A 25,672-nucleotide genomic window follows, 5' to 3' on the forward strand; every position below is an offset into this window, starting at 1 on the left:
TGGCAACCGCCGAGCCCAAAGGCACGCCCGCCCACCCACCCCGCCCCAGAGGTACCGAGCGGAAGGTTGCGAGGCTTCGCGCCTCCGGGACTGGGGCAGCAGCAGCAGCAGCCGCGAGAAGGAGATGGAGCCCCCGGTGAGGGACCCGGGGGAGGCGGGCAGGCGGGGACGGCGCGTGCGTGGATGCGAGGCGGCCCGGTGGGCCCCGCTGTGCCTTGCGCGGACCCTCCCACAATGCCCTGTGCGGGGGGCGGCTCTCCGTGCCCTCCTTGGATGGGGATGAAAGGGGTGGTCGCGCGCGTCCCTCCTCTGGCCGCTCCGACTGCCTCTGTGTATGATGGTTCCTGGGATGTATCCATGCAACACTTTCCAAGGTTGCCAACTCCACCCTCACCCCCGGGGGCCTTTCATAACCAGAAATTCAACGGCTGAAGCTTTTCGCAATATGGACATAAAATCATAGAAGCTTCTTTTCTTGGGTGTCTGCCTGCGCGGGGAGGCTTTCTGAGGTGGGCGGGGGAAGTGGTCACTCGACTTCCTCCTCCATTAAAAAAAAAGAGTTGGCTCCTATCCTACTACTTCAACACGCCCTCTTCCCTCCCAACGTGGGAGCCCTCCCAACTCCAAAATGGCCTTTATTTTTTTTTAAGGTGCTGACCTGGAATTTAAAAACCATCTGAGATAGTTCAGATGGTTATTCAAATAATATGGCACTGCTTTAAGCAATTTAGGAGGCAATCCTATGCATATTTAGATTTTCTTCTGTCTAAACATGCATAGGATTGCGCCCTTAAGCTCCTACAAACAGGAACCCTCATTAAGGACTAATGGCAGGATAATTGTTTCTGTTCCTTTGTCCCCATGATTTTCTCCTGTAACAAATGGATGATGGGGTAAGCTTCTGAGCCCAATCTCTCCCTGCTAATTGCCTTGGAGATGAAGGAAGGGCTCAGCTCGCTTCTTGTTCCTGAAGTAGCTTTTGTAGTGGCGTTGCTTTAGTGTCAAACCACAGAGCAGATGGCAGAATTGGGTGGAAGATCATGGGAAGGCTTCTGCCCTGGCCCATGAGCTCTTGGGACCCAGGCCACACTCTCCCCAGAGAATCTGTGTGGCAGCTCCTTGGGCTGGCTGCACTGATGCTAGGTTTTATTCTGGTTGTATTGTTATATTGTGGTTTTAGTGCTTTTATATTTTACATTGTTTTACTGTGTGCTTTTTGGTTTTAATGTTTGTGAACCGCCCAGAGAGGTTCGGCTGTTGGGCAGTATGGAAATGAGATAAACAAACAAACCTGGGGTCACTTCCCACTCAGGCAACAAACATTTCTCCATCCTCAAGGTTATTCCCCGGCATGAGGGAAGTATGCATGAGCAAGGGAGACAGGGGAGTTCAGCGTCCTGCTAGTTTTCTGCAATGGTGAATCATCTCTACCACCAGTAGACACCCACCTCTCTCCTTTTAAATTCCTGGAATATCCACTCATAAACATCCTGTTTTAGAAATAGACAAGTGGGACCTGCAACAAAATGTTGTGGCGTGGAGTACTCCTGTTTAGGATGCCTGCCAGCTAGCCATACCTCCTTTCAGAATACTCAGTTTCTTCCATCATCACCCCACACACCAGTCAGTTAACATGCCATGGCCTACTTAACCATACTTAGTCATCATTAGACACTAGTACTTCCGCAAACATTGGGGTTTCCCCAAACCTGCTGATGCATCCTTCTTTTGTATGGATGGTTTTTATGTAGCTGTTTTGGCTACATAAGGATCCACAGTCACCCCTGAACCTCACAAATAGAGGGAATGATAATTGTCCTGATATTACTGCATGATTACTGGGTTTGACCTTTCCAAAATAAATGGTGTGCCACATGCAGTTCTTGAAGATCTGCCTCTCCCCAAAGAGTATTCCAGTTGTATGTCACATGATGAGTTTTCATCAGTCCTGGATGTGTCTTTAGTTATGTCTGACAGTTCAATGTTGTTTTCAGTTATATGTTGTTTGTGTATATTGTTTGTGTGCTTTTATGTGCTTTTTTGTAAATGGCTTTTAAACTTTTTATATTGTATTTAATGTTTTAACTTTTGTAAACTGCCCTGAGAGCTTCGGCTATGGGGCAGTATAGAAATGCAATAAATAAACGGGCTGGGTTGACAAACATTTTAGCAGTTCAAAGGAAATATCTACTGTAGTGGCTGCAACTTTGTACAGAACAGACTTCCTAGTTTTGTCTCTTGCAAAAACAAACAAAACAGATGTACTAAAGTCATAAAATCTCTAGCGCTTATCTAGTTTGGATTGAGCCAAAGGAATCTTGTGTCACCTCACCTTTTAGGGCACAATCCTATGCATGTTTAGACAGAGAAAAGGCCTACAACTCCTAGCATTCCCAGCCAGCATGACTGGCTGGGGAATGCTGGGAGTTGTAGGCCTTTTCTCTGTCTAAAGATGCATAGGATTGTGCCCTAAAGACTTAACAGATATTTTGGGATTATGCTTTTGAGGACTAGAGCCCACATTATCAGATGCTTGAAGTATATCCTTGAGTTAGCTGATATATACATATATGTAGACATGTGCATAACAAATATATATAAAAATAATGAGCCCCAGAGGCCATAAAATGCAACATTTCATAGCCCTTGGACCTCACTGTTCACATTTAAACATCATGCATCTAATGATGATGAAGAGGGTTCTAGTCCATGAAAGCATATGGTACAATAAAACTGTTCTTTTAAGATGTCACAAGATTCCCTGTTGGTTTTGCTGTATGAAACTAACATAGCTTCCCCTCCTGAGCTGATGGCATTCAAATTCTGAAATTCACTTTGATTCCTCTCCAGCCAAAATCATTTTTTTCTTCCAATATTCTTTAGAAGTGCTGATTTCCTAATTAACACCAATCCAAGCTAGAGCTGATAGATACAAACATAAGAAAATGAGAAGTCCTATGGAATGATGTGGATCTATTTAAAGGAGACATAGGCTTCTGCAAATATTTTGGCACATTGTTTTCATGGGGTGGGGGTTGCATTACCGGCAATAGCTAGCTCTGAGAGAAACTGCCTTCTCACTTCTTTGTATTTTTATATTGTTATGGTAGTGCACAGGAACCTTAAATTCATAAGAAAGATGCACTTATCCAAAAAGTCTGTGGCTGGCTGGCCTCGGGCAGGCCATTTTCTCTCAACCTTAGTTCATCAGTAACATGGAAATAATAGTGATCTATCCTGTGGATTCTTGTATGAATGATATAGAATAGAATCATAGAATAGTAGGGTTGGAAGGGGCCTATAAAGCCATTGAATCCAACCCCCTGCTCAATGCAGGAATCCAAGTCAGAGCATCCCTGACAGATGGCTGTCCAGCCTCATCTTGAATGCCTCCAGTGTGGGAGAGCTCACCACCTCCCTAGGTAATTGGTTCCATTGTCGTATTGCTCTAACAGTCAGGAAGCTTTTCCTGATGTTCAGCCGGAATCTGGCTTCCTGTAACTTGAGCGCATTATTCCACGTCCTGAACTCTGGGATGATCAAGAAGAGATCCTGGCCTTCCTCTCTGTGACAACCTTTCAAGGACTGGAAGAGCGCTATCGTATCTCCCCTCAGTCTTCTCTTCTCAAGGCTAAACATGCACAGTTCATTCAGTCTCTCTTCATAAGGCTTTGTTTCCAGTCCCCTGATCATCTTTGTTGCCCCCCTCTGGACCCTCTCCAGTTTGTCTGCATCCTTCTTAAAGTGTGGTGCCCAGAACAGGACACAGTACTCCAGATGAGGCCTAACCAGTGCTGAGTAGAGGGGAACTAGTACTTCCTGGGATTTGGAAGCTATGCTTCTATTAATGCAGCCCAAAAGAGCATTTGCCTTTATTGCAGCCATATCACATTGTTGGCTCAGCTTGTGATCGACAACAATTCCAAGATCTTTCTCATTTGTAGTGTTGTTGAGCCACGTATCCCCCATCTTGTAAGTGTGCATTTGGTTTCTTTTTCCTAGGTGCAGAACTTGGCATTTATCCCTATTTAATTCTCTTGTTTTCTGCCCAGCACTCCAGTCTATCCAGATCACTTTGAATTTTGTTTCTGTCTTCCAAAGTATTAGCTATCCCGCCCAATTCTGTGTCATCTGCAAATGTGATCAGCATTCCCTGCACTTCCTCCTCCAAGTCATTAATAAAACTGTTGAAGAGCACTGGGCCCAGGACTGAGCCCTGCGGTACCCTACTCGTTACCTCTCCCCAGTTGGAGAAGGTCCCATAAGTACTCTTTGAGTCCGATTCTGTAGCCAACTGTGGATCCACCGGATCATTGTTTCATCTAGCCCACTTTGAGCTAGTTTGCTCATCAGGATATCATGGGGCACTTTGTCGAAAGCTTTGCTGAAGTCGAGGTATATGATGTCTACAGCATTCCCACGGTCCACAAGGGAGGTTTGTTGTTGTTGTTGTTTATTTGGTCAGTCGCTTCCGACTGTTCGTGACTTCATGGACCAGCCCACGCCAGAGCTTCCTGTCGGCCGTCGCCACCCCCAGCTCCCCCAAGGTCGAGTCCGTCACCTCCAGAATATCATTCATCCATCTTGCCCTTGGTCGGCTCCTCTTCCTTTTCCCTTCCACTTTCCCTAGCATCAGCATCTTCTCCAGGGTATCCTGTCTTCTCATTATGTGGCCAAAGTACTTCAGTTTTGCCTTTATTATCATTCCCTCAAGTGAGCAGTCTGGCTTTATTTCCTGGAGTATGGGCTGGTTTGATCTTCTCGCAGTCCAAGGCACTCTCAGAATTTTCCTCCAGCACCACAGTTCAAAAGCATCTATCTTCCTTCGCTCAGCCTTCCTTATGGTCCAGCTCTCGCAGCCATAGGTTACTACGGGGAATACCATTGCTTTAACTGTGCGGACCTTTGTTGTCAGTGTGATGTCTCTGCTCTTCACTATTTTATCAAGATTTGTCATTGCTCTCCTCCCAAGAAGTAAACGTCTTCTGATTTCCTGACTGCAGTCAGCATCTGCAGTAATCTTTGCGCCTAGAAAGACAAAGTCGGTCACTGCCTCCACATTTTCTCCCTCGCCAGAAATCAATCAAGCTGGTTGCCATAATCTTGGTTTTTTTGAGGTTTAACTGCAACCCAGCTTTTACACTTCCTTCTTTCACCTTTGTCATGAGGTTCCTCAGCTTCTCGCTTTCAGCCATCAAAGTGGTATCATCTGCATATCTGAGATTGTTAATGTTTCTTCCAGCCATTTTAACTCCAGCCTTGGCTTCATCAAGCCCAGCACGTCGCATGATGTGTTCTGCATACAGGTTGAATAGGTAGGGTGAGAGTATACAACCCTGCCGTACTCCTTTCCCAATCTTAAACCAGTCAATTGTTCCGTGGTCTGTTCTTACCGTTGCTACTTGGTCGTTATACAGATTCCTCAGGAGGCAGCCAAAATGACTTGGGATCCCCATACCACCAAGAACTTGCCACAGTTTGTGATGATCCACACAGTCAAAGGCTTTAGAATAGTCAATAAAACAGAAAGAGATGTTTTTCTGAAACTCCCTGGCTTTCTCCATTATCTAGCGGATATTGGCAATTTGGTCTCTAGTTCCTCTGCCTTTTCGAAACCCAGCTTGTACATCTGGCAATTCTCGTTCTATGAATTGCTGGAGTCTGCTTTGCAAGTTCTTGAGCATTACCTTACTGGCATGTGAAATAAGTGCCACTGTTCGATAGTTTGAACGTTCTTTGGTGCTTCCCTTTTTTGGTATGGGGATATAAGTTGATTTTTTCCAAACTCTTGGCCATTCTTGTGTTTTCCAAATTTGCTGGCATATGGCATGCATCACCTTGACAGCATCATCTTGCAAGCTTTTAAACAGTTCAGCTGGGATACTGTCATCTCCTGCTGCCTTGTTATTAGCAACGCTTCTTAAGGCCCATTCAACCTCACTCTTCAGGATGTCTGGCTCTAGCTCACTGACCACACCGTCAAATCTATCCGCGATATTATTATCCTTCCTATACAGATCTTCCGTATATTCTTGCCACCTTTTCTTGATCTCTTCTGCTTCTGTTAGGTCCTTGCCATCTTTGTTTTTGATCATTCCCATTTTTGCCTGGAATTTACCTCCGACGTTTCTAATTTTCTGGAAGAGGTCTCTTGTCCTTCCTGTTCTATTATCTTCTTCCACTTCCGCGCATTGCTTGTTTAAAAATAATTCCTTATCTCTTCTGGCTAACCTCTGGAATTTTGCATTTAATTGGGCATATCTCCCCCTATCACTGTTGCCTTTTGCTTTCCTTCTTTCTTGGGCTGCTTCCAGTGTCTCAGCAGACAGCCATCTTGCCTTCTTGGTTTTCTTTTTCTTTGGGACGTTTTTTGTTGCTGCCTCCTGAACAATGTTGCGAACTTCTGTCCATAGTTCCTCCGGGACCGTATCTACTAAATCTAGTCCCTTAAATCTATTCTTCACCTCCACTGCATATTCATGAGGAATATTCGTGAGCTCATATCTAACTGATCTGTGGGTCTTCCCTATTCTCTTTAGTCTGATTCTAAATTGTGCAATAAGAAGTTCGTGATCTGAATTACAATCAGCTCCAGGTCTTGTTTTTACCGACTGCATAGATGTCCGCCACCTTTGGCTACAAAGGATGTAGTCAATCTGATTTCGGTGTCGACCATCTGGTGAAGTCCATGTATAAAGTCGTCTCTTAGGTTGTTGGAAGAGAGTGTTTGTTATGCACAGTGAGTTGTCTTGGCAAAATTCTATCAGCCTATGTCCTGCTTCATTTTGTTCTCCCAGACCATGCTTGCCTGTAATTCCAGGTGTCGTTTGACTACCCACCTTAGCATTCCAGTCTCCTGTAATGAAAATAACATCTTTTTTTTGGCGTACTATCCAGTAGGTGCTGCAGATCCTCATAGAACTGATCTACTTCTTTTTCAGCATCTGTGGTTGGGGCGTATATTTGGATCACTGTGATGTTAAATGGCTTACCCTGAATTCGAATTGAGATCATTCTGTCATTTTTTGGATTGTATCCAAGCACTGCTTTAGCCACTTTATTATTAATTATGAAGGCTACTCCATTTCTTCTGTGGTCCTCTTGTCCACAGTAGTAGATCTGGTGGTCATTTGATGTGAAGTGGCCCATTTCAGTCCATTTCAGTTTACTGACACCCAAAATGTCTATCTTTAATCTTGACATCTCCCCAGTAACTACATCCAATTTGCCCTGGCTCATAGATCTTACATTCCAGGTTCCTATGGTGTGTTAATCTTTAGAACATCGGATTCGTCGTTCACCACCAGCACCATCGGCTGCTAGCCATCCTTTCGGCTTTGAGCTAGCTGTGTCATCACATCTGGGGCTAGTTGAACTTATCCTCTGTTCCTCCCCAGTAGCATTTTGACCATCTTCCGACCTGGGAGTCCCATCTTCTGATGGTATACCAACATATCTCTGGTTGTACTGATCCATTTCGTTTTCATGGCAAGAATACTGGGGTGGATTGCCGTTTCCTTCCCCAGGGATCGTATTTAGTCTGACCTCTCTGCCATGGGTGTTCCTTCACGGTTTAGTTCATGATGTCATTGAGGTGCTCAAGCTCCAGCACCACGACAAGGTAACGATCTCCTTTGCTGGAGACAAGGGAGGTTACTTGATAAAAAAAATAAGATCAGATTTGTCTGGCAGGACTTGTTTTTGACAAATCCATGCTGGCTTCGAATAATCACTGTATTGTTTTCAAGGTGCTTCCAGATGGATTCCTTTATTATCTTCTCCAGAATTTTCCCAGGGATTGATGTCAGACTGACTGGTCTGTAGTTCCCAGGTTCCTCCTTTTTACCGTTTTTGAAGATAGGGACCACATTAGCCCTCCTCCAGTCATCTGGCACTTCCCCCGTCCTCCATGATTTCTCAAAGAGAATAGACAGCGGTTCTGAGAGTTCTTCCAGTTCCTTTATTACTCTAGGATGCAGTTCATCTGGCCCTGGAGATTTGAACTCATTCAGAGTAATTAGGTGTTCCTTGATCATATGCCTATTGATCTCAAGCTGCAATCCTGGGGTCATAGACCCTCTTTTGGGAGAAGACTGAGCCAAAGTAGGAATTGAGCACCTCTGCCTTTTCTTTGTCATCTGTTACCATTTTGCCATCCTTATTTAATAGCTGAACCACCATTTCTTTCCTCTGCCTTTTACTATGCACGTATTTGAAGAAAGCCTTTTTGTTGTTTTTAGCATCCCTCACTAACCTCAACTTGTTCTCAGCTTTAGCCTTCCTGGTGCCATCCCTGCAATTCTGTGCTACCTGCCTGTACTCTTCCTTTGTTACTTGGCCTTCTTTCCACTTCTTATATGTGTCCTTTTTTGTTTTCAGGTCATCCCTAAGCTTTTTGTGAAGCCACCTTGGCTTCTTCTGTTGTCTTCCACCTTTTCTTCTTGTTGGAATTGTTTGTAATTGTGCCTTGAGAATTTCCTTTTTTAAAAGCTCCCACCCATCTTGGACTCCTTTTCTCGTTAGCGTCGCTTGCCATGGGACCTTACTGATCATTGTTCTGAGTTTATTAAAATCAGCCTTCCTAAAATCCAGGGTACGCGTTTGACTACACTCAGCTTTTGCTTCCCTTAGATCCAAGAACTCAAGTATAACATGGTCACTTTCCCCCAGAGTTCCTGTAAGTGCTACTTTATCCACTAAGTCATCTCTGTTGGTTAGGATCAAGTCAAGGATAGCCGATCCTCTAGTTCCTTCCTCTACTTTCTGTAGGAGGAAGTTATCTGCCACACAAGTCAGGAATTTCCTGGAGGGGCCATGTTTTGCAGAATTTGTCTCCCAACAAATATCAGGGAAATGAAAGTCCCCCATTACTACTACATCATGCTTCCTTAAAACATTGGCTATTTGTTTTTCAAAAGTTTCATCCTCATCTTCTCCTTGATTGGGTGGCCGATAGTAGACTCCGACCACCAGGTTCCTTTTATTCTTTGCTCCATTTATTTTGATCCAGATGCTCTCGATGGGGCTACCAATCTCATCTTCCTGTATTTCTGTGCAGAGATGTGTATTTTTCACATACAGTGCAACCCTACCTCCCTTTCTGTTCCTCCTGTTCTTTTTGAACAAGTTATATCCTTCAATTGCTGTATTCCAGTCATGAGAGTCATCCCACCAAGTCTCAGTTGTACCTATCAAGTCATAATTTCCTTCCTGTATTAAGAGTTCAAGTTCGTTCTGTTTGTTTCCCATACTCTGGGCATTAGTATATAGACATCGAAGACCATGTGCTTCATAGTCTGGCTTTCTTCCTACATGTTTCTGAAGACTATTATTGGGCGCTATCAGAGCTGTTCTCTCCATTGCAGTGCATGCGCCTACGTCCATTGGTGTTACCCCCAACATTACATCTCCCTTCCCCGTAGGATTCAGTTTAAAGCCCTCCTGATGAAGTTCTTCATGCTGTGGCCAAACACATTCCTCCCATCCTTTGTGAAGATATAACCACCCTAAAACCCTTCCGTAGATTATAGAGGGCCATAGATAATAATAATCCAGGCACCTATTTGGCTAGGTGCCAAAAATGTCTTGCTGGTTTCTAAAAATGCTTGGTCCTGGAAATATTTTTCCAGCCCTGATAATAGAAATATATCGCCAATAGGATAAAGAGAATTAATGGGTAATATAAGGTGTTTCTTAAAGGCACCCTTTATTTAAAGGGTTGCCCCTTATTTCATCTCAACCTCTTCAAAAGGAAGAATATTCCTGCTATGCTTTTTGTAATTTTAGAAAATTTGATCAAGCAGTCATAGATAACAAAGAACTGAGGTATTCATCAATTCCTCTTGTGTGTCAGGGGGCCTGATTGAAATCAAGCGTTCAGTTGGTACTTCATGTACTTTCTAATTAATGATGCATACTGATTAGTTAATTTCAACTTTACAGAGATGGAGAAAGTGTGGCCCTCCAGATGTTGTTGAACTACAGTGCCCATCAGCCCTAGCCAGTATTGCCAATGGAGAGGGATGAAGGGGTGTGCAATCCAACAGCATCTGGAGAGCCTCGTGTTCACCATCTGATCTAAACACAAAGGCTGCAATCCTATGCATACAACCTGGGTGTAAGTTCCATTGAACTCAGTGGAACTTACTTGTGACTGTAGATCATGTTGATTTACAACAGAATAGAGAGTTTACGCTAGGGAATGGGTGTGTATAAAAAACTTGATTTTTTTCTACTTCATTTAGGAAATGTTTTATGTGCACTGCTTATTTAATGGATAATGTTTATCAACCTTCAGTACAATAGAAAAGCTTATTAAGGCTGCAGTCCTATGCATACTTTCCTATGAATAAGACCCACTGAATTCAATGAGGCTTACTTCTGAGTTGACATGCACAGGATTACACAGTAAATCATACAGTACAGATTTTATTAAACAAGCAAAAATGTTATAGCTACTTTTTACAGATACAGGGTTTGAATGACATGCTCATCATGGGTTATTTAAGCCACGTGCCCCAAAATAGACCATGGGTTTTGTGAGGGTTGTTTAACCCTTGCATAACACATGCTTGTCGGGTTCACACAATTATGACAACACCCAAGTGGGTTGCATATTGAAAATGGCAGCTGCATGTGCCCGAAACATGCCACAGCCTCACAGTGGGTTAAATAGCCCTTGGTGGGCTGCCATGTTGTGCAAACAACCTCCCTTTTTTCCAGAGTTGCTACTTTCTGGTTCACGTCTGCTCCTCCTCCTATTATTATTATTATTATTATTACATTTATTAATCGCTCATCTGGCTGGTCACCCAGCCACTCTGGGCGATGTACAACATACAATAAAACAGTTTAAAACAATAAAATTCTACAATAAAAACATTTTCTAAAATACCCTAACCCACCCCAAATGCCTCCCTGAACAACCATGTTTTTAATGCACGACGGAAGTTCATTAAAGAGGGGGCATGATGGAGTTCCCTAGGGAGGGAGTTCCACAGAGTGGGGGCCACCACAGAGAAGGCCCTCTCCTTCGTCCCCACCAGTCTAGCTGTCCTGGCTGATGGGACAGAGTGAAGGCCATCTGAGGCTGATCTTGTTGAGCGGCCTGTCTGGTGCTGCTGGAGGCGCTCCTTAAGATAGGCTGGGCCGGAACCATGTAGGGTTTTAAAGGTCAAAACCAACACCTTGAATTTGGCCCGGAAATCAACTGGTAACCAGTGCAACTCCTTCAGCACTGGAGTGATGTGATCTTGCCGGTGGCTGCCTTTAATCAGGCGAGCCGCCATGTTCTGTACCAGCTGCAGTTTCCGAACCGTCTTCAAGGGTAACCCCACGTAGAGCGCATTACAGTAGTCTAAATGAGAGGAGACCAGGCCATGTACTACCGATGGGAGCAGATGGTCGGGAAGGAAGGGACGCAGCCGCCGTATGAGATGGAGTTGATACAGCGCTGTCCGGCTCACAGCTGACACCTGAGCCTCCATGGACAGCTGGGAGTACAAAATGACCCCCAGGCTGCGGACCTGGTCTTTCAAGGGTAGCCGTACCCCATTCAACACCAGGTCAACATCCCCCAACCTCCTCTTGTCTCCCACCAAAAGTACCTCGGTCTTGTCAGGATTCAGCTTCAGCGTATTCCTCCCCATCCAGCCACTCACCGTCTCCAGACATTTGGACAGGGATTCTACAGCCAACCTTGGTGAAGATTTGAATGAGAGGTAGAGCTGTGTGTCATCCGCATATTGATGACACTGCACCCCAAACCTCCTGATGATAGCCCCCAGCGGCTTCACATAGATGTTAAATAGCATCGGGGAGAGGATGGAACCCTGTGGCACCCCACAAGTAAGTGGCCACGGGTCCGAAACCTCCTCTCCCAGAGCTATCGTCTGGTACCTGCCGGAGAGGAAGGACCAGAACCACCGCAGTACGGTGTCTCCAATGCCCAACCCCTCCAGGCGGTCCAGGAGGATACCGTGGTCAACGGTATCAAAAGCCGCTGAGAGGTCGAGGAGAACAAGGAAGGAGCATTCACCCCTATCCAGAGCCCTCCTCATATCATGTACCAAGGCTCCTATACTGCACAACTCTCCTGTCTTCCCCTAATCCCACCCCTACTCTAAAAACACAAAGTGGCTAAAGCTGTAATCCTACCTATACCTATTTACTTCAGAGCAAGGCTCATTGAACTGAATGGGACTTACTTCTGAGTAGACATGTAGACAATTGTGCTATAAGAGTCTAAAACATTTGCTCATTGCAGCCCAGATGTCTTTGCCTATGTATCTTTGTTCACTCAGAGATAAATAAGAACTTTCTGGAAGCAAGAGTTTGTAAATAGTATAGTTGCTGTACCTGACAATGGGGAGTGGGGGAGAGAATGGACGAAGAGAACTGGACAGAAGACAGAGGGAGAAATGCACACCCTTCTCAGCATGGCAGCTCCATTCTAATGAAGCATTTGCCAGGTAGGAGGCAATGAGTTCTGTCTATAGTAGTGATGTAGGCCTTTTCTTTATGCACATCATTACACCAGCTTTGGGAGGAAGCGTGGTTGGTAGCAGCCAACCTCCCTTGTTACCTTTCCTGCTAGCACCCTCTGATTTGCTGCGTGCTGTCTTCTATAAATTGCCAAAGTGCCCCAAATCACATGTTCCCAAGCTGCAGCTTTTCACCCAGATGCAGTTTGTTACTTGCCTTGAGTAAGTGGCTAATTGCAAGCATGCTTGTGTTGCTTTTCCCTGGAGCCCATCCCAACTAATTATGCTTCTTCCTCTTTTTCTTTCTTTTTTAATGTGCAGTTGCTGAATGACACAGAAGAAATAGCTGCTTTGTACCGTGAGCTTAGCCAGTTCCCATCTCTTTCCAGTGCCTGTATTGGGCCGGAGGTAACAACTCAGTATGGTGGCAAATACTGCAACATTTACACAGGTACTGTGCCTCTCCCTCATTTTTCCTGCATCCCTGGGACTTTTGTTTGCTATATGGAAATGTGATACATAATTGAGGCCATAATTACATCTTCTTTCTACTTTGCCTTGGACCTTCACTCCCACAGGCAAGGTAAATCAGGAGACTAGATGTCACATGTCAGCACCAGGGTTTCCCTGGCTTTGACTGGCTGCTTCCTCTGCTTCAGTAGCATTCAACCTTTGTCCTTCCTCTGATGATCATAAGGAATAAAAGCCTAAAGGCTGTTCTCACCATGGACAAAGAATGGGATGATGGACCTTTTAACTGCAGAAGGGAAGCTGCCATTGTTTTCTCCTGAAATATATAGACTTGGTTCATTTCCTTGACTCTTCTGAAGCTATTTGCTCTGTAGGGACTTGAAGGACACAATCCTACCCATGTTTAGGCAGAAAAAAAAAATCCTACAACTCCCAGCATTCCACAGCCAGCCACACTAGCTAGGGAGTGCTAGGAATTGTAGGACCTTTTTCTGTCTAAACATGCGTAGGGTTACACCTTTGATGTATCTGTTCAATTCTTGTTGCTTACCAAAGTCTGGATTGTGCATGGTCCTACCTTGCAGTGGTGGGGGAAGGGGCAGTGACATTTGGTCTTTTCCAGTGATTCTGTGTTGGGGTGTATGTAGTGGACGCAGGCTTGGTTCTCATTGTGCTAGGCTGGATGGAAGCTGGGTTCTTTCCCTCTCTTTACAGAGTGGTGTCAGCGGGACCTGGAAAGAGCTGAAAACGTGAAATTTTGCCGGCAGTACCTCATCTTCCATGATAGCCAGTCCATCGTGTATTCAAGCCCCTCTGGCAATTGCACTGAAATCAAGGGAGAGTAAGTTTCTGCTTATTGAGTTGCATTGCTACCTTTTCTACAGAAATAGCAGGCCAGTGCCTAAGCCTTGTGATGAATGCAGGCTCCTGCAGTCCCAGGGAAATAGATCAATCCCCCAGGGATCAGCAAAGCTCTGAATCTCCATTGCTAGAGTTTTGTGCATTCAACAGAAAAATAAATATCATATTCTGCACTGGGACAATCCAAATCCTGTGATGAGAAATTGCCTGCATTGTATACCTTTATTTAGTACTATGTTTGCTATTCCACACTTTGAGTCTGAAGTGTCCTCTAAGGCAGTTTACAGAAAAGTTAAAAAAGTGTAAAAACAATAAATATCCAGCAGCAGCAGAAGAGCCTTTCCACCTCTTCCTGGTACCCTGGCTGTCCTGGTACACAATTGCAAGACCAGCTTTCCATATGCTAACCATGTTACTTTCCCTCTTAGGCTGCTCAGTCGGGACTCTCCTAGCGGAGCACAGAAAGCTGTTCTGCGGAAGACTAGCAACAGCAAAGGAGAGGAAAAACAGTTCCTAGAGGTACATCAGTTTGGAGGAAGCTGGGCCCTTCCGGACCAAAGGGATTTGCCTCTTTAGCTCTTGGGACCCATGGAGAGTAGAGCCCTTGCACTCCCAGCTGAGCCTGGCTTTGCATTCTGCTTGTCTGCTCAGTTGCAATAGTGATCCTTTGGCTCTTTACTGTTTAAACCCTTGCTATCAAACTCTCATCTTGCTCCCATCTCAGGAAGCAATTGTATGGCAGCCATTACTTGTGTGGATGTTGTTGTTTTTTTCTGTGAGAAGAAAGGAAAAAGTTCATAGCTCTGTTATGTGATTTCAGGTGGATCCAGGTGTCCAAGAAGGTGTTAGATACCTGAGAAAGGGGTTCAGGGATTGTGATGTGCCTAAGCTATGATATGCTTGCTCCCACAGGTTTGGGAAAAGAGCCGCAAGGTGAAGAGCATCGAGTTGACGGCCTTAGAGAAGCATGGCAAAGTATATGAGGATGGTGAGGCTTCTCTACAGGTGTTCTTCAGTTTGTAAGAGGCAAGAGGATAGCCAGCCCCACACCACACCCCCAAAAACCTCCTCTTTTTCCTTAAGACTCTGGGCAGTGGTGGGGGTGTCCTTGACTAGTCCTGATATGCATTGATGAGGAGGGTCCTGAGCCTTTCATCATATTTGATGAGGGGATTTAAGGAAACCCAGGCTGTACATGGATGACTGAAAGGTATGGTAGGGATAGGCAATATTCTTCTCATGGGGCAAGCAAGGACTAATGGGATGCTGCTTGTCTCAGTATTTTAGGATGGAGAGATCAGTGATGCCCTTGAGTCTATTGTCATGTTTTTCTTTCCCTGCAGACCAATTTGGCTGCTTGGCCTGGTCACACTCAGAGACTCACCTTCTCTATGTGGCAGAGAAGAAGCATCCGAAGGCAGAGTCTTTCTTTAAGCCAAAAGCCCCTGAGTTGAGCAGTGAAGAGGAACTGACCAAGGCAGAGCGACGAGACAAAGCCATTAAGGTAGGATGGGGTTTCTGTCTTACCCAGTGCTCCCCAAGCCAGTATTTCAGTTTTTCTTGGTGCATAGCAAGCCAGAAGAGCAACTTGATAGCCTAAACATGAGACTTTTGAGTACAGCTTTCAGTTTTGACCATTCTCTCAAAGTGCCCTTTCTGGGAAGCCACTTGATCACCCAATGCCTTGATTTCCAAGCTTCAGATGGTTCCACTCTTCCAGCCTGTGTCCATGTTGCTTCCAAGTCTTTCTGCTGAAAGCCAGCCTCTTACGTTGCATACAGCACATGACAGCAGTGGAAACCACCACTTCCCCACCATTTCAACCTATGAAGAATTACCCTAATGCAATGGTTTGTGGGGCTTTACTTGTATATAAATATGGTCAAGCTGATGCTTTCTTCTTGAATGGTCTGTTTTGGGGGAGCATCTGCCTCCACGTTGATACGACCTGCCATAGAATGGCTGAGTTTGTAAGCAAGGTGTACATACTTGCCTGCCCTTTGGGTGGTAAATGAAGTGCTCTGTATCTTGACTGATGTAAAGTTGAAACCCAATGATGCGAGTCCTGGCAATCTGCCAGACAGGTGAGACTCTCTTTGCTGACACTTGAGGTTTCTTAGGGGCTCTGCGTCATGATCTTTCTCTTTGCCTTTTCCAGGGGGAGCAGTTTGTGTTCTATGAAGACTGGGGGGAGACCCTGGTGGCTAAAAGCATCCCTGTGCTGTGTGTATTGGACATTGAGAGCAACAATGTTTCTGTGCTGGATGGTGTTCCAGAACACATCTCACCTGGGCAGGTCAGTACAGAGCACCTGGGGAGAAGGTTGGTACCCTGCAACACAGTTGTACTTGGTAGGTCTCCCCCCACCCCACCCCAGTGTGATGTGTGTGCTCTTGCTGTGTTCCCCACCCCACCCCCGTTATTAGCCTATCCCTAAAATTATAAGAGCTGTGCCCAAACTGATAGGAAGTAGTGAAGGGCTCGGTGCTTGGGGGACAGGGATGCTACCTTCCTGGGAAGAGAATTTTAAATCAAATTTCCCTTGCCCCAGATGCACCAGTTTTTCTCTGGGAAAGCGATAGGATGTGTTTCCCATCCACTTAGTTCCAGCATTTCAGATTATATATTTGTTTGATCAATATCTAGTGGCACTTATTTCCAACCTGCCCTCCCCCTCCATGCTGGAGTCATTTTCTGCCTAGTAAAATCTTAGCCCTAACCACCTCTTTACACTTGACATTGCATTCCTTCTGTCCCTAGGCCTTTTGGACTCCAGGCGACACTGGGGTGGTGTTCACAGGCTGGTGGCATGAGCCCTTCCCTCTAGGGCTGAAGCACTGCACCAATCGCAGGTGAGTTTCCTACCAGAGTCAGTAGGAATCCAAGTGGGGCATTACTCTCTGTATTACGATAGGGATGGAGACCAAATTATAGAGATATGGACCTGGGAACATTCCGAGGCCATTTTACTGCAATGACATTTTGAGTTTGTGGTACTCATTCTGCCTGCAGAACATTGGTTGTAGGGAGGGGATGCTGCAGCCTTATGACTAAGAAGGAGCTGTGTGGTTTCCTACAGATGAAGTAGCTTCCCAGAGTAGACATCGACCCTTTTCCATTCTAAGCCTTGCCCATTTCTGTATGAGAAGCACTCTCCTGCTTTGTGAGGAAGAAGTCAGCTGAGCTAGTAGTATTTGGGTATTCCTATTTCTGTCAGGAAATAGGAATACCTGTGGGACAGTAGTTTGGCCCAAGAAGACAAATGTATTTCCCTTTCCCTTCTCTCCCCTCCGCCCCCTGCTGGCTAGTGTTGCATGGTGCTCTCCCATGTAGCTATCATCTCTGTGTTGTTGTTGTTTTCCCTTCCAGATCAGCTCTCTTCTATGTGGACCTGACAGGCGGTCGTTGTGGTGAGAGACCTATTGCTATTATTTCCCACTCAGCAGCTTCTCATGATCCTGTCTCTTAATTCACTGCCTCCCCTCCTATTGCAGAACTGCTGTCAGATGACACCAAGGCCATTTGGTCTCCACGCTTGAGCCCAGACCAATGTCGCATTGTGTACCTGGAGAACAAGGCTTCTGGGCCCCACCAACAGTGCAGCCGCCTCCGCATGGTGACTACTGCCTTTGAGCCTTGAATGTTGTCATGAGAGACCTCCCTGTGTAGAATCTGGAAGAGTCATTGAGCTCTTCGAACCTGGAGTATGAGATCAGACGGAGCTCTGTATGAGTCTGAATTAATTTCATTCAGTCATGGGAGCCACTGCAATTGGGAATCCATATTTGCTGGTAGAGATTATGGGGCTTGCTTCTTGAATAGCCTGGTCAGAGGAATTGAGGCAGAATTCTGTAGTGAATATAAGGAGCACTGAGCCTTAGGATTGTCCTAGAACTATCATGTTAGCTCTTCCTATGCTGCAAGTGGTGACCTGGGCCTCCTGTATCATGAAGCACTGCAGTGTAACTTTCTTAACTATAGCATAAATTGAAAGAAGACTTCCATCCCAGCACTCCATGGGGTATGTCTTGAAGCTGGAAAAGATTTGTGGAGCAAGAAGCTGTGCTCTGCCACTTCCTTTTCTGAACTCCTTTTGACCTCTCTTTCAGTACGACTGGTACACAAAGCTCACCTCAGTCGTGGTGGAGATTGTCCCTCGGCAGAGCCAAGGTGAGTAGTTTGACACCACTGGTTCCTCCAGGGTGTGCAGTGGGGGAGGTTTGGATAAGATTTGAGGGGATCTGATGGAACCCTGTGAATGCACCAAGCAGTCCATATGTATCAATGAACAAAGTCAACGTTGTGACCACTGCATATTACACACATATTGTGTGTGAAATTGCTTACATTTATTGTAACCACAGGAGACTGGTGTGGAATAAGGAATTATTTGGTAGGACTTTGAGTGTTTTTTAAATTTATTTTTGGAAAATAAGGTGGTGTTGAGGTATTGCTAAAGGAGGAGATACCAGGGAAGTAGGGAAAAGGACTGGGCACTGGGGAAAATGTGGTGAAGATGAATCACAGGCTACTCATGGTCCCTTCTCTGTTAGGATGGCTAACTGTCTCAGGAAAGACAGTCGCTTGGGAGAAGGGACAGGGTCTTTGTTTGCCCAAAGCTTGGAGTCAGCCATGAGAGTTGGTTCCTATTGCTTGTGCAAGTGGTTTTCTGTAGGATTTTTCTACCTTGGTACCAAATTCTTCATCCGCAAAGAGGAATTCATTAGCACATCTGAAAGGAGATGGCATTAGGGCTGACCTTAACTTTAGCAGGGTGAGGGGGCCCATTTCAGGCAGAAGATTTTCTTGTACCATTAAAGGGTAGCAGATTGTCACTTATTTATTTTATTACCACCCGGATGAGGGTACCGTTTAGATTTTTTGCCTCAGTGTCCAAATATCACAGGCCATATCTAGCTCACATCCATAATGGCTGAACCAGAAGGGGGGTGATGGAGTTTGCAATATGTTTCTCATAACCCTGTCTCCAGTGCAGGCCTTGTGTCTTGCTGCAGGAGGGTAGCCTACGCTTGAGTAAACATGCTCTATTTCTTGCAGGTGAATTCACTGGGATCTATAGCACAGCACTGCCTGAGCACTGCTGGGCAGCAGACAGCCAAAGAGTTGTGTTGGACACAGCTCAGCGTAGTAGGCAGGTAAGAATGAACTGTAGAATACCTTGATTCAGTTAGTGAGCAAGAGGCGGTCTGTGGCAAACCTGTTTTGTGGGATCAGTTCCAGCTTCTTCCTTCTGATGAAGTGGACAAGGTGCTTTCATCTGTAAGGCCGACCACCTGCTTACTTGATCCTTGCCCACCTTGACTCATTATGGGCTTCAGAGAGAGACTGGGTGAGGGGATCAGGGCCGTGGTGAACACCTCCCTTGAGGATGGAGTGATGCCATCAGCCCTCAAGGAGGCAGTGATAAGACCCCTCTTAAAGAAGCCCCCCTTGGATCCTCAAGTTCTAAACAACTTTCGCCCAGTCTCGAATCTGCCATTTTGGGGCAAGGTGATTGAGCGGGTGGTGGCGATGCAGTTGAAGGCACACTTGGAAGAAGCCGATTATCTAGACCCATTTCAGTCGGGCTTCAGGCCTGGGCATGGGACAGAAACGGCCTTGGCCGCCTTGGTGGATGATATGAGGAGGGCTCTGGATAGGGGTGAATGCTCCTTCCTTGTTCTCCTCGACTTCTCAGCAGCTTTTGATACCGTTGACCACGGTATCCTCCTGGAGAGTCTGGAGGGGTTGGGCATTGGAGACACCATATTGCGGTGGTTCCAGTCCTTTCTCTCTGGCAGGTACCAGAGGGTAGCACTGGGAGTGGAGGTTTCGGACCCGTGACCGCTCACTTGTGGGGTGCCACAGGGTTCCATCCTCTCCCTGATGCTATTTAATATCTATGTGAAGCCGCTGGGAGCTATCATCAGGAGGTTTGGTGTGTGGTGTCATCAATATGCGGATGACACACAGCTCTACCTCTCATTCAAATCTTTACCAGGGTTGGCAGTAGAATCCCTGTCCAAATGTCTGGAGACAGTGAGTGGCTGGATGGGGAGGAATAAGCTGAAGCTGAACCCTGACAAGACCGAGGTACTTTTGGTGGGAGACAAGAGGAGGCTGGGGGATGTTGACCTGGTGTCGAATGGGGTATGGCTACCCTTGAAAGACCAGGTCTGCAGCCTGGGGGTCATTTTGGACTCCCAGCTGTCCATGGAGGCTCAGGTGTCAGTTGTGAGCTGGACAGCACTGTATCAACTCCATCTGATACAGCAGCTGCGCCCCTTCCTTCCCGACCATCTGCTGCCATCAGTAGTACGTGCTCTGGTCTCCTCTCGTTTAGACTACTGTAATGCGCTCTACATGGGGTTACCCTTGAAGACGGTTCAGAAGCTGCAGCTGGTACAGAACGCAGCGGCTCACCTGATTAAAGGCAGCCGCCGGCAAGATCACATCACTCCAGTGCTTGAAGGAGTTGCACTGGTTACCAGTTGTTTTCTGGGCCAAATTCAAGGTGTTGGTTTTGACCTTTAAAACCCTATATGGTTCCGGCCCAGCCTATCTGAAGGAGCACCTCCAGCAACACCAGACAGGCCACTTAACAAGATCAGCCTCGGATGGCCTTCTCTCTGTCCCATCAGCCAGGACAGCTAGACTGGTGGGGATGAGGGAGAGGGCCTTTTCTGTGGTGACGCCCACTCTGTGGAACTCCCTCCCTAGGGAACTTCACCATGCCCCTCTTTAATGAGCTTCCGCCATGCATTAAAAATGTGGTTGTTCAGGCAGACATTTGGGGTGGGTTAGGGTATTTTAGAAAATGGTTTTACTGCAGAATTTTATTGTTTTAAACTCTTTTATTATATACTTTGTACATCTTCCAGAGTGGCTGGGTGACCAGCCAGATGGGTGATTAATAAATTTAATAAATAAGTAAAATAAATAAATTGAGCTTTAGACTGAGTAGTTTGAGCCAACCAAATAGAACTCTGTATCTGGCTGATCTCTAAAGGCACTTCCAAACAGAGGATTTCTTAGGTGTCAGTTGCATTGAACTGGCACATCTATAAGCCACATGGACTGATCCAAATAACAAAGCAGAGGATTATAACAGCATCAGAACATTTGCCTCAGTCCAAGTGACTGTGTAGAGGGATTGTTGCATGAAAATCCTGTGGAGCCTTGCACCGGTACTTCTTCATTTCTTTTTTGGCAGCACTCTTTCCCACGCTTCTAGTTTGGAACTAAATTGTTCAACCAGCTGTGTAGGAAGCTTCTGTCTGGATGTAGCCTATGGCAGATCTCTCCCATGCTGTCTTTTCCTCTAGGAGCTGATTGTGGTGGATACATTGTCAGGCAGTGTGTGTTCTCTCACCAAGGGTAAGTACTAAACACCGTGGCCTGGCCCTCATAATTATCTCCCTTCTTTCAGTGTCATGCTGCTGCTCAGCAGAGAACTCTTATGGCCAAATACTAGGTCAGAAACAAAGTGGTAAATGATACATGCTCTTCCTCACCTGCCTGAGCACAGAAGACAGGGAAAGAGAGGGGCAGTGTTAAAACTTCATTCTTTCACTAACCTAGGGTCCCAACTTGGAAGCTGGGCACTGCTCACTGTTGACCGAGATCTGCTGGTAGCCAGATTCTCCACTCCAAACTGTCCTCCCATGCTTGTAAGTGCCACATGACTAGAGGTTTGGCAGAGACATCTGTATTTGAAACCCCTCAGAACTGCCCAACATTGGTGCTTGTTGTAGAATAACAAAATGCCAGTACTACAGCACTGCGGTGGTATTTGGGATGCATGGAGGGAGTGGGTGAAGAAGGAGGGAAACCAACAACCCAGGGATTGAGAAAACAAACCATGATTAGTTCAATCATATGCCAGACAAACTCTGGGTAGAGCAACAAAGCATGGGTTAACCATGGGTTAAATAAACCATGGGTTAGGATTATGTGCAAACCATGTCAATGTATCAAAAACATTTTTTGGGTGTGATTACACAAGGCTTGTACCCAGATTGCAATATGCTGTTATTTATCTGCTTATGTGATTCTTTTTTTGGTAATTTTAGTGAGACAAAATGCAAGTTGAGAAACAACGATGCATAAAATAAATGTGGTATGGCCCATGGTAAGACTTTTACAGGCCTGAGTTGAAACAGCAGAGGCTTTAGGGTCAAGGACTGTCAGCAATGCAGAGTCATAATTAAAAGCCCAGGGATGGAATACAAAAGTTGCAGATGGGATTATGTGCACACCTGCATGTGTTTATACTGAACCTCCCTGCCTTGTTAGCAATGCTGATCTTTCTCACGCTGCAATCCCACTGGGCCTGTCTCTGTTTCCCTTTCAAATATCTGACATATGCTGCCATTTAGGGGCATAAGCTCTAATCCTTTGGGTCTAGATTGCCACCTCCAGCTGTCTCCTGAATGAGAGGCCTGCCCCAGTGGTGCTGGGTTCCTCTTTACCCCTGCTGAGTAATATTTCCCCTTGCTGCAGATGGTGGCCTTCCTCCCTCCTGCTGGTAAGGAAGCTGAAGTAAACTGGGTGTGTCTGGAGGAAGCCAATCCAATTCAAGGCATCACTTGGGATGTCCATACACTGCAGCCTCCTCCAGAACAGGACAACCACCAGTATGGTGAGTGACCAGAGAGGAAAAAATTGGACAGACTTTGCCAGCTATCACTGGCTTTAATTCCCTGCTCTGAGCTGGGCTCCCAGTGAAGAATTAATTAATTTGGGTTGTGATGTGCAGGCTGTGTGTCTGACTGTCAACATGATTTGCAATTTGGTGGTCTATCTTCACAGCGGGCCTTGATTTTGAAGCCATCCTACTCCGGCCTACTCAGATGCCAGAGAAGGCCAAGTTTCCATTAGTGGTGTCACCTCATGGCAAGTGCTTTGTTTTTCACCTTTCTTTCATTCAGGGCTTGATGTAATTCCATCACCATTTATCTTGGCATTACTCCATTTTTCTTCCTTCCCTTGCAGGAGGCCCACACTCAGTGTTCACCACCAGCTGGGCGTTGTACCCAGCAGTGTTGTGCCGAATGGGGTTTGCTGTGCTGCTGGGTGAGTGAAAGCTTGGCTCTTTCTTGGCCACCCAAGGGGTTACTGGTGTCTCAATATATCCTAGAATATACACCAGGGTTGGGCTGCCTGTGGCCCTTGGCATAATTTCCTGCAGCCCTAAGCGTGCAATCAGTTCGGACCTCTGGCAAGAGTGATCTGTCCCTTCCCTGGCAACCTGCTGGAGAGCAAGGAAGAGGGAAAAAGAGAAAGGGGGTGGCAGAAAGAGAAAAGAAGTGAACCCCCCATCCCCCCGCTTTTTGGCTCTAGCCCTACCTACCGCTGGTTTCAGCCCCAACCACCACCGCCATGTGGCCCGACAGATGACCTGTGAGGGAATGCAACCCTTGATGGAAACCCCTGATACATACCATAGTTGGAGGCACTGAGTCTGGTCTGTCGCAGGATCCTTGTTCGTGCCAGTGGTGAGGAATGTAGCACCGGGATATCCAGTCCATCACTCTTGGCCTGAGGACTGGATGTTGGTACTCCCCTTATCTTTCTGTCTAGCCTGCTGTTTCAGTAGGACAGCCCTGTTGCTCAACTTGGAACATGAGGAGGAATGGCACAAGAAGCATGGCCACCCTTCTGGAAAGCAGCAGCAGTGCTTTGGAGCATAGGGGCTGCTCTTCCTTGGCACCTCTGATACTAGAGCTGCTTCAAGGCTAGTTCAGATAGTAGGATCCAGAGCTTCCTGCTGAGATGTTATCTGCTCGTTAGAGGAGGCATCCCCATGCCTAGTGATTCATGGGCTGAAACCTGGCTGGGCAGAATAATCTCCCTAGAGGTAGTGAGCTTGGGGCTGGCAAGAAACGTGCTCCCAATAACACTATGGGATGTTGTTTCCCCCCCCCCCCCAAGTGAATTATCGAGGATCACTGGGCTTTGGCCAGGACAGTGTGGACTCCCTACCAGGGAATGTGGGCTGTCAGGATGTCAAGGATGTGCAGGTAAGAGGGGCTCGTTCAAGTAGAAGAGGGGCCCCACACTCCCTTCATCTTTCCACAACAGGAGTGTGGGGAATAGAACTTTTTATCTCTTCACTGAGTGGAGGACAATAGGTACATAACATGGTGGGAAGAAGAAGCCTAGTCCCAAGGATCATAAATCTTCATACTCTATTGAAATATGTACTGCATGCAATTTCACCAATTCAAATGATCAGCAGGCACATGGTACAGTTCTCGGGGGACTGTACCACTTCCAAAGATGCATGTAATGCTCTTGTTTTGCATGTACAGGGCCAGGAAGCTTTTAACAAAGAGGTCCATCAAGCATGTGATTTCCCTACCCCCAGGCTACATATTGAGGTGATGCAGGAGTGTACCAGATATGCTGCTGAACATTTGGATGGACTCTCTTAGTCCAAGTGTCCAGAGCTCAAAGAAGCTCCAGCCTTGTTTTTTCCCTTACCATTGTTGCCTACTTCTTTACAGTTCTGCATGGAGCAGATGCTAAAGGAGGAGCTTCTGGATCCACAAAGAGTGGCTTTGCTTGGTGGCTCCCATGGAGGCTTCCTATCCTGCCATCTCATTGGCCAGTACCCTGGCACCTACAAGGCTTGCGTAGCCAGGAACCCTGTGGTCAACATGGCCTCCATGGTAGGAAGCACTGACATCCCTGACTGGTAAGTATGCCAGGAACCCCAGTTAGACTCCCACCTTCAAGCTGAGCCTGTGGCTCCTGTCCTTATTTGACACTTGTCATGCTGCTGCTTCTAGGTGCTTGACTGAGGCTGGCTTACCCTTTGACCATGCAGCTCTCCCAGATCCTGGACATTGGACAGAGATGCTGCTTCATTCACCTATGCAGTATGTTGATAAGGTACAACATGTCCTCCCCTATCAACATCCACTGGTTTGAGATCCCCATGCTTTCCCTACTTCAGTTTCAGAGCTCTCATTTCCAACACCTATTTTGATTGCCTTGGGTTTCTATCTTGCATTTTCCTCCTTAGGTACAGACACCTGTTCTCTTAATGATAGGAGAGGAAGATCGACGTGTACCCCCCAAGCAGGGCTTGGAGTACTATCGTGCTCTAAAGGCCAGAGGCGTTCCAACCCGGTAAGCATATTGGGCAAGCTTGGGAAGAAATGCAAAGAAGACGGCTGCAAGGGGAATTTCAGTCATGAAACTGGAAATATGGAAAATGGGATTGGGGCAGAAGGTCTGGCTAGAGATGGTGTGAGCCAAATAACTGCATTATCGCTAATGACTTCCTCTGTGTCTCTTTTTAGGATGCTGTGGTATCCAGGCAATAACCATGCACTATCTGGCGTGGAGGCTGAGGCAGATGGTTTCATGAATATTGCACTCTGGCTGATCCAGCACCTGAAATGATGTCTGCAGAAGCTGGGCTACACCTTTTGTAACCCACCTCCATGTTAAACAATGTGGCTAGCCAACAACTAGTCAAGACACTTAAATTCCAAATAGCTACTGTGGGGACTGATTACTTCAGTACCCTAATTCATAGTCTCCAGAGCTTGAATAGGTACATGAGGGCAGCAGTGGTTGGTGTGTCTCTTCTAGGCTATCTCAATTGCAGCAGAAGTTACCCTGACCACAAGTTGTTGGTTTTTTTGCCAAATCTTGCACTCTTATCAGTAGTTCCACCCTGGTGGATAGCTATTGAAAAATGCCAGATGCTGGAGCCGTTAGAAGTGGCTCTATTCAATATTAACGGAATCTCTGTCTTTAGCTGTTTTGGGAGGCAGAACTGGAAAGGGTGAGCCCCAAGGGTCCATATTCAAAAGATAAATAAACACACTTGATTGTCTAAGACT

General features: G+C 46.2%; 1 protein-coding gene across 1 annotated transcript; it reads left to right on the forward strand.

The window, feature by feature from the left end:
* The first annotated feature begins 47 nt into the window (after window positions 1-47).
* Window positions 48-25,668, forward strand: APEH (acylaminoacyl-peptide hydrolase). The gene is made up of 22 exons (XM_084839603.1): window positions 48-136; window positions 12,804-12,933; window positions 13,668-13,794; window positions 14,243-14,333; window positions 14,727-14,802; window positions 15,158-15,318; window positions 15,973-16,110; window positions 16,575-16,666; window positions 17,184-17,224; window positions 17,309-17,430; window positions 17,924-17,984; window positions 18,873-18,970; window positions 21,140-21,191; window positions 21,396-21,484; window positions 22,317-22,455; window positions 22,626-22,709; window positions 22,809-22,889; window positions 23,748-23,836; window positions 24,323-24,513; window positions 24,608-24,710; window positions 24,844-24,950; window positions 25,124-25,668. The coding sequence occupies exons 1-22, from the start codon at window positions 125-127 to the stop codon at window positions 25,224-25,226; spliced, it is 2,187 nt and encodes a 728-aa protein (XP_084695729.1). The 5' UTR covers window positions 48-124; the 3' UTR covers window positions 25,227-25,668.
* The last annotated feature ends 4 nt before the right edge of the window (window positions 25,669-25,672 follow it).

Source organism: Heloderma suspectum, chromosome 2 (assembly GCF_057233095.1).
Source record: "Heloderma suspectum isolate Gila_16-S chromosome 2, 16-S_ref, whole genome shotgun sequence".
Classification (NCBI taxonomy): Eukaryota; Metazoa; Chordata; class Lepidosauria; order Squamata; family Helodermatidae; genus Heloderma; species Heloderma suspectum.